General features: G+C 41.9%; 1 protein-coding gene across 1 annotated transcript in view; it reads right to left on the bottom strand.

Moving 5' to 3' along the window:
* Positions 1–8,240: 8,240 nt before the first annotated feature.
* Positions 8,241–9,698, bottom strand: part of LOC119327576 — a 2,959-nt gene continuing 1,501 nt past the window's right edge. The window contains exons 2-3 of the mRNA XM_037600675.1: positions 8,680–8,989; positions 8,241–8,609 (exon numbers count right to left, since the gene is read on the bottom strand). Coding sequence (XP_037456572.1) covers positions 8,473–8,609; positions 8,680–8,971 — 429 coding nt within the window. The 5' untranslated portion in view covers positions 8,972–8,989 and the 3' untranslated portion in view covers positions 8,241–8,472. The remainder of the gene's footprint in view (positions 8,610–8,679; positions 8,990–9,698) is intronic.

Below are 9,698 nucleotides of genomic sequence, written 5' to 3'. Positions count from 1 at the left end.
GCTAAAGCAAAGCACATCTGGATGTGCCCTACATTGCACATATAAGTCATAGGTCATTGATTTTAGGTGGAGATTCATGTGGGTATTTTTTGTTCTTCTTTATGTTTGATTGAGTCGTTTAAATGTACAATACTAAGGCACATCTAAATGTGCCCTAAACATGCCTTTTCTTTTCAAACCAGGGACTTTCACTATAATTTTTATCTATTAAGCATGTATTTTTTTCTTTACAAAGTATGTCCAATTTTTATGTTGCCCTCTGGCAGGATAAATATTAACTTTAATTATCATTATAACGTCGAATCAAATTTCTGCAAGATGGTTTCCTTATCACGGGGTGATTTATCATGTGTGAGACGAAAAAAATCCATCGAATTAAGAGAGGATTGATGGAAGAAAGAGGACCCTCTAGCTAGGGTTTCTCCCGCCTCCCGTTGGTGCCACCATCGCTTATCTCGTCTCCTATGGTCTTAGGGTCATGGAGACGCGGTGGATCCTGGCCTTGCCGGTGAAGGGCTTCGGTTTTTTTCATGATTTTTTTGTTTTTGTTAGGGTTTGTGCCATGCTCAGAGTGGCGAGATGGTGACGACACTCTGAAGATGGAATAAGATTCTCCTCGCATAGTCCCAGTTCTGGTGGTGTTTCTAGCATCGCCGGAGGGCGCGTGGAGGTTTATTTCTGGCGGATCTCACAGGATTCAGTCTCCGTTCATCTGTATTCATGTGTCTACAAGTTAGATCCTTTCAATCTACGCTTCTCTGCATCGGCAGCGGTTGTTATTATGGTGTGTTGGTCATATGATGCCTTAGCACAACAACTTTCCGACTGTCTACTACAACAAGGCTTACCCGGCTCCAATGAGGGAGGGTGAAGACGGCGGCGCGGCTCGCTCCAGTGATTGTGGTCGTCGCTAGGCGATCTACAGACCTGGATGTATTTTTTACTTCCGGTGTTCTTTATACTACCTTTTCAATTTATGAATAGATCAGAAGATTTCACGCAAAAAAAAGGAATTAAGAGAGGACGAGCAATCTAGGCATCTTGTTTGACCTCCACGCTTTAAGTTCTTAGGTTCCACACTTTTCGCTTGCTTGATTTAGCATGGAGCTTTAATCTGGAGAACCTAGTGAGTAATTCATTTTTTTACTTGGAGTAATACACTATATTGATTTGACTTGTGATGCTTCGATGTGGCACACAGAAAGGAACTTTGGTCCCAGATGTGTGTCATGCAATTCAGTTTACACTGGATGGGTTACAACACATTTTGCCTTGTTACCTAGTCCCTCCGTTTATTTATATAAGGTGTATTTGTTTTTTGATAAAATTTCAAAATGTAAGGTGCATTTCTTATATTTCCTTATAATTCCCTTGTTAGTCCTCCAGAAAAGGTAAGTATCTACTTTCTGATTGCCTATATCTTCCCTTGTAACAGAAGAAGAAAAGTATCTTTTTATCGATTGCATGTATCTATTACTTTCCTGTACTAACTGATTTATTTGGCACTAATCAACAAATTTGTCAAGGATAATTTCGTCCTAACTAGTCTATAATTATGTGCCTTGGTCACCGTCCTGAAAATAATACACGTTACATAAAGGAAAGGAGGGAATATAGCTCAAGATGCTAGGGCAACTCCAGATTTTGGAAATGCTCACCATCCTATAAGTACAAGTATTTCTTTAAAAACTAAGCTGGGTAAAAATATAAAGAAATAGCCCATTTTAAGTAGTTTCATAATCATTTTTTCAATAAATACAAAATTATGCATTTTGGAATTCCAACAAAACATGAGTGGCTCACTTGTTATTGATGCAATAATGTATAGATGATGATCCACAAACGTAGGGGGTCACAACACAAATTTATTGACTCGACACAAAAGAGCCAAAGAGTATTTAAAAACTTTAGCAGTTGGCAATTATGTTGTCAATTCAACCACATCTGAAACAAATGCTTGTTTGAAAGAAGTGATGTATGTGGCAAAGCAGTATCATAGTAACAAAAATACCCAACAGTTGCCAAGTCGAAGTAAATTTAAAGAGAGCAACAATAGAATTAAACGTAAGCATATGGATCAATATTTGGGACATTGCATGGATGATTTCAAAAAATATAATAATTCAGTGGGGGTCACACTAGCGAAGAAAAAAGGGCATCAATTGCCGCAAGACTTGGTTATAGCGAGATATATGCTCTGCTCGCTTGAATAAACTCCCTCGCGCTTTGTTTCTGGGCCGACTCATTTAGCGGTTTGCTCGTTTCTTTTCCTCGCTCGCTTGGGAGATCGTTGTACTGGTTTTTGGTTAGGTTTTCTATGGTTGTATTTTTCTGTTTTGTTTATTTTCTCGCTGTTTTCTATGTTCTTTTTTTTTTGGGTTTAACTGTTTTTGTTTCTTCCTTTTCTATAATTTCTTCCGGTTTACTCTGTTTTTTTATCTGTTTTCATGGACTTCCTTTTATTATATATTCTCCTTTGGTTTTTCCCTTCGCATTTTTTCTTGGTTTTTTCTTTGGTTTTGATGTTTCCATTCTTTTTCAGTGGTTTTCTTCTGTTCTTTTGCTTATTTTTCGGTTTTCATTAGTTTTCCTTGTTTCTTCCTCAATTTTTTATTGGTTATTTCTTTGTTCAACACATATCTACTTTTTTCCAGTACACAATGTAATTTTCAGTGTAGACGTGAAACATTATGTTGATACACGTTGAACATTTTTCAGTACAAGATGTATGTTTTGAAAATATAAGTTTTACTTTTTGAATACAAGGTAAACATTTTTCAAGTAACTAGTGAACATTTTTATTGGCAATAAATATGTTTTTCACACATAGTGTACATTTTCATATACATGTATAACATTTTGTAAAGACATAGTTAGCATTTTTAAAATATATGGTTTTTTATGTCTACTTTTATTTCATGTCGGTTGAACATTTTTATTGTACATCAGAAACATTTTCTATACACATTTAACATTTTTAGTGCATGATAAAGTATTTTCTCATAAACACTATTTTTAATACATTTTCATTACATGACAAACATTTTTTCTATATGCATTTAGAATTATTTAAATGCTTGATTAACGTCTTTGAAATTCTTTATTAACATTTTTAAATGCTCGTTTGACATTTTTTAATACATATCAACTTTTTAAATACACATTGTATATATTTTGTATACATGATAAACATTTGTTTCTACACGTATTTAACATATTTCCAATGTTTGATGGGCGACGCTAGGCGTCGGCCGGCGGACATGTTATAATGATCCGCCGGTTGGACAACCGTTGGATCAGAGCGCTGACAGCCGTTCGATGTAACCACCTCGCGCCGGCTGATCCCTCTTTAATTTCCGCGACAACGGTTCTGTTTCAGAAACAGACTCCCTTGTCCACCGTCCCCGACAGAGTTGCGCCCAGAATGATGTCGCCCCCAACCACCACAAAAAATCAGCTGCCGCCGGCACGCGGGGGCAAGTAATCCTTGTTCCCTTTGTCGTATTCCTGCAACAAGATCATTGTTGCAAAAATTGCAAGAATATCTCCGGCATCTTTCCTAGATTCCTGTAACAAGATCCGTGTTGCAAAAATTGCAACAACATCTCCGGCCTCATCTATGCACTCTTGCAACAAGACCATTGTTGCAAAAAAAAACTTCTATGTATTCCTTGTTCCAAAAATTACATCATCTGCGACCTCTTCTCCATATTCCTGCAACAAGACCTTTGTTGCGAAAATTCCGCCTGAAGCACTTGTAGTATCATGTAGTAAATTTCATCCAAATCTCGACGGTGAGTAACACATGCATGTAACATCTGGGGCCCTACAACGCCGGAGCCTTGAAGTAGGCATGCAATGGATCTGGTCAACAAGGTATGTCCCATGCATGAGGCTTGTCCCCGATGCAGCAACATAGTATGGAGGAGAGGGGAGATGAGAGAGATGGATGAGCAGCGCCGGCTCAAGGAGAGAGAGTGGGGGGAGATGGAAGCAGACGGGGTGGACGAAAGGAGAAGAAAACGATCCCACCGAAAAGCTTCAGGAATGAGAGGCGTGGACATTGGCGTGAGGATAAGAACGAACTGGTCCCATAAGGACACGCGTCGCAAGCGTGAGGAAGCGGATGGGCAATGAAAGATCAGTCGGTTGAAGCTAATCATTTCCCATGTTTGATTTACATTTTTCAATTTTTGACGCATTATTTTTTAAATATATTTTTAGAATATTTGGGAGTATAAGAGTTAAAAAGAAAAAGAAAAGACAAGGGGGGTTCTGGCATCGCACGCGCCTAGGCCGGCCCATCTCACGGTCTCCCTACAAATGAGACCCCGACGCCTAAAGGCAACTCAACAAACCGATGCACACCCCCTTGCATCCTGGGCTTGGCCCATTTTATTGAATCTACAAAAATGTTGCAGGTAGTGAGATTCAAAGGAGGAACCTCAAGGTTTCCTTCCGAACATAGTAACTGACACAGACGACTCACCTATTGTGCCTAATAATACTTCTTTTGTTTCATGTTTTGCGCCTAGAACACACATGTTTTTCGGTTTTGTTTCGGCCAGTTTTTCTTCCTTTTTTCCTTTTTCTTTATTTCCCATTTTCAAAATCTGTGAACTTTTTTTCAATCATAAACTATTTCTTCAATTCGTGAGCTTTTTCAAATTCGTGAACTTTTGTCAAATGCGTGAATGTTTTTCAAATCCACAAATTCATTTTAGTTTTTATGAAGTTTCTAAAAACCCGTGAAGTTTTTTCAAATTTGTGATTTTATCTAAAAAATATGAAAATTTTCCAATTTTCATGAAGTTTTCCAAAAAAAATTGAAATCTTGTAAAATTCGTGAACTAATTTTCAAATATTGTTAACATTTTGAAGTCCACACACTTATTAAAAATTGGTGAAGTTTTTTCAGACTCATGATTTTTTTTGAATTCATGAACTTCTTTTCCGAAATTCATGAACTATTTTCAAATCTAGCACTTTATTAAATTAGTGAACTTCTTCCGAATCCGCTTACATTGTTTCAAAATCTATGAATTTTTCAGTATTTACGAACTTTTTTAAATGTCATGAACTTATTTGAAATTCATGATTATATATTAAAAATTTCAAGATTTATTTTAAATTAAAAAAAACTAAAAATGACTTTTTTCAAACCATAAACTTTTTCTCGATTCATGAAGTTTTATTCATATATTTTGAAAACCGCTGGCCATGTGGTATAGTAGATAAAAACCGCTGGCCATGTAGGACTGTAGTTTTTATTTTCTTTTTGAGGCAAGTTCTCCCTCCGTCCCGACTTGCTAGTCGCAGTCGGGACACACGAAGTAGTACACTAGATCATACTGTAAGTTTCTTTTAGGGAAAGGTCGTACTATAAGTAATAACGAAAGAAAACCAGCAAACTTCATAAACCGAGCAGGCGCGAGAGGGAGGTGGCCTTATTGGGCTGCGGCCTGTGAAGAAAGCTAGCAAGCGCCAGCTATCCTTTTTGGCGCCTAAAGCGTTGCATAGGAGCTCTCAAACGGGATATGGATGCGCCCATCAATCGCCACGAGGACACATTATACAGAAAGAGCCATATGCAGATACTGGAAAGTGGGCCAATCCGTAGCATCACTTTGAGTGAGCTTTGATTCTTTTTTCAACAACGGATGAATTTTATAACTTAAAAATGAAGCACCAAGTGGATACAAGCATGAGTACATATCTGGCCTCTGCATAGTTAGGATGCACACAGGCAACACTAACACAAAAAAAAAAGCACTATTAGATGTACCACCCTCACCTGCATTGCAATGCTTTGACTATTATATTTGTACTGAATATGAAATACCATCATATCCCGTAGGATTCATATCGATATATGGAGTACAAATCATTTTCTTGAGGATAACAGAAGGCCGGTAGAACCAAAATAAAGGAAAGAGGAAGGAGATATATTGGAACAAAATTTTCGAGAGCTGCACTCTTTTGCTATTAGGGGCTCCTTGTCTGTCCAAGAATTTTGTGACTCTGGAAGCTGGATTGAACAGTTCCACACTCCTTTATCCAACACAGCCTACAATCAATTCATTCAACTTGGGGGATATTATCCCCTCTCCGGACAGATATGGGAAGGATAAATGGACTTGCAATGGCCTTCAAAATAAATACTCTTCAATGCACATGTACAAACACCTAATGGGTAATGAGGAGGTACACCCTATCTTCAAGTTGACTTGAAAGAGCTCTAGCAGACTCAGACATAAGATATTTTTCTGGTTAGTAGCCCACAGTAGAATCAACACCAGATCACTCCTACAGAGAAAAGGCGTGCAACTGAACAATCCTCACTGCCGAAACTACAATCAGAATGCTGAAGAGATAGCCCTTCACCTGCTTTGGGACTGTAATTTTGCACAGTATTGTTGGAACACTCTAATTCCCATAAGGCAAGAGGTACTTCAATATACGAGGAAACACTACTGGCGATAGAAAAATTCCGCAACAATTTGCCACAGAAATAGTTATTCTTGGATGCTGGAATACTTGGAATAAGAGAAATGGGAAAGTTTTCAGAGGTCTGCCACATACGGTACATTTTTGGCGTTTTCACCTCAAGCAAGATCAGAAGCTCCTACAGCACAAGCTAAAGGCGAAGCACTTTCAAAGCTTCAAACAGTGGCTAGATAACATGTTTTAAATCAGCTCTAATGCTTCCAAGAGCAGGAATTGACTAAGTTTTCCTTGTATTTAGGGATCTTTTGATCCTCTCGTAACATACTTTTATTTTATTTTAATAAAAATATACCATAGAACAATTGTTCTACGGTTTTCGGTTCAAAAATAAATAAAGGAAAGAGTTTTTCTTTTGACACACCTGCTCTACAACTGATGCTGGCTTACAAGTTACAACCCGAGATTATAAACCTGCAATGCCAACCTGCGATGCACGAGGCTATCTCTACAGCACCCATCTAAGAGCATCTCTAGCAGACCTCGTATAATGCCGACCCGCAAATTGTGTTTACAGACAGATGAGATTTGCGGATTGAATTCGTGCGCTGCAGATCAGACCTCGTATATGAAACTGTAAAATTTTAAGAAAAGCATTCGCCAGAGAAACTTGCAACGACATTGATCATACATTAGTTCATCTACATTGATCATACTAGTGGGGGAATCTGTGGGCCCGAGCCTAGATACCAAAAATTGATGAGCTCGCGGCAGCGACGGCACGGCGGAGGAGCTGGAGGAGCTAAGTCCTCGTCGGAGGGGTCGAGGTCGATGAAGAACTTGGCTTGCTCCACCTTCATGGAGGCGGACCTGCAACGCCGCAACACCCGTCTGGGGAACATCTGCTCGTACTCGAGCTCGCGTCGGCGGCGCACTTCGCCCTCCTCCCGCTCCCTCGCCGACCGCTCCATGACGACACGCTCTAGGTGCTCCTCCTGCCCCGGGGGGAGGTAGTCCTTGGGGTCAATCACTCCTCGACGCGGCGGCGCCTCGGCCTCGAGCTTGACGGCGAGCGGCCCGAGTTCCTCCGGCTCTCTCTTCATCGGACTGAGCCACGAGCTCGAGGCGCCCGCGGACAAGCTCTCTGCGGCAGAGGAGCCGAATGAGGCGTGGTGGCGGCGGGCAAGCTTGCGCTCGAACTCGACCAGCTCGCGGCGTTCAAACGTTGGCGGCGACCGGCTACCGCGGTTGAGCCACCTCCGTGCGCCCCGCTTGCGTGCGGCGTCGGATCTGGCGCGACGCTCTGCGTCATCCCCAAAGCTCCCGTAGCAATCCATGGCTTTTTCAGGCTCGCCTGCAGCGAGAAATTGGGCGGAGGAGGGGAATCGCAGCGGAGCGGCGGCGAAGGCGGATAGGGTTTGACCTGTATCCGAGCGGTGAAACCACATATATAGCAGTGGGGCATATATAGTGGTGGGGAGAGACTTTTTGCGGGCCACAGTAAATTTTTTAGGGCCGGGCCGCGGATACGGTGTCTACTCTGGCCAGAAAAACAGGCCGAACCCGTATACTCGCCAGAATTATACGGGTTCGGCCCTTTTACGAGGTTTGACCCGTATCCGAGCAGTGAAACCGCATATATAGCGGTGGGGAGAGACTTTTTGCGGGCCATACGGGCCAGGCCACGGATACGGTGTCTACTCTGGCTAGAAAAACGAGCAGAACCCGTATACTCGCCGGAATTATACGGGTTCGGCCCTTTTACGAGGTCTGCTAGATAGAGATGCTCTAATCACTGTACATAGACCTTACATCCACATGCAATCAACCCATGATAATTTACAGGATCATCAGCATACCAAATCGCTGCTAGCATACACACACGAACAAGTGCACACCACTCACGTGCCACCCGCACGCGCACACAAAAAACCCTACTCCTTCTCTTTTCACACAAGGATCAAACGGAGCACAACAGCAAAAAAACATGGAACAGAATAGAACCTTGGTGCATACAGTCCCTCGTCTTCACGAGAAGCCGACTGTTTTCCCCAGCAGCCACAGGAAGAACGTCCACTCGAGCATGAATATCGTGTGGAGGTACGACCGGTCCAGCGTGAACCCGAAGACGGTGATGCCGGCGTTGTTGTTCTCCAGGAAGGTCACTGCAACAGCGTTTTCCATCAGCCCCAAGATTCGACGAAATGTATGATAACTGTCGATGATCATACGTACCTAGTGCCTGCCTCTTCTGGAAGGAGATCACGTGCATGTGAGGCTGGAGGAACTTGGTGTTCTCCACCATGTCCTCGTCGCCGGTCTCCTCGCTGGACTCACAGTCGCTCTCGTCCTCGGGCTCGGGGTACTCCTCCAGCATGGAGTTCTGGTTGGATCCCGGATCTATCTCGTCGTCCGGGACCGGCTCGATGGTGCAGCAGGCGTGCCACTTGGTGGTCTGGCCCATGAGGGCCTGCACCTGGTGAGTGATCTTGGCGGCGCTGCTCAGGATTATGATGAGCCCGGACATTAGCACCACTGAACATAGCTGCAGAATTAAACATGAAGATACATTAGGACCAGTATTTGGAAATGTTGCCAAGTATGCAGAGCTGAGACAATGTAAGTAACATGTGTCCGAAAATTCTTAATTCTTTCACCGTTTTTCAGTTCAAAATGCCGTAAGTTTACCACATATATCTGTTTTGAGTTTAGCTGCTCCTAAGTAGCATCTTATCCTATACAGTAGTGCTGCCAAATAGCCGAAGCAAGTAACACTGAAACTAGAACTTGTAATGATCTGCTAGATTTGTTAATGTCACATAGGTCGCTGTTTGCGACTATGAAAAGATCTGAAACTAAAGGACCTCTGCACCTCCTATACACAGTTCCAACCCCCTTCGGTTTGAGATTCCAATAAGATCACTGATTCATGGCCCTACTCACACCTTTGAAAGATGCCGCACAAATTAGCATTCAGAAATGAATGAAGTGCCATTTTCAGGCCCATCGACAGATCAGTGGCCAGCAGAGTGAATCACGTCACACCTTGCTAGCTTTGCTGTTTCTCACATGATGCTACTCCAGATCACTTAATTAAAGATGTCAGCCAGCCCAATTATTGGATTTCTAGATAATCTCAGATAAAGTGTGATTCTTCTGAATATCAGCTTATGTTGGCCTAAATACTGTGGTGCTTCCAAAATAGCTGAAGTGCCCCTGAAACCAGAACTTCTAACCATATTAGATTTTTTTTT

Source organism: Triticum dicoccoides, chromosome 7A, assembly GCF_002162155.2.
Source record: "Triticum dicoccoides isolate Atlit2015 ecotype Zavitan chromosome 7A, WEW_v2.0, whole genome shotgun sequence".
Classification (NCBI taxonomy): domain Eukaryota; kingdom Viridiplantae; phylum Streptophyta; class Magnoliopsida; order Poales; family Poaceae; genus Triticum; species Triticum dicoccoides.
Note: the sequence above shows the minus strand (reverse complement) of the source record. Positions and strands in the feature narration are given on the sequence as shown.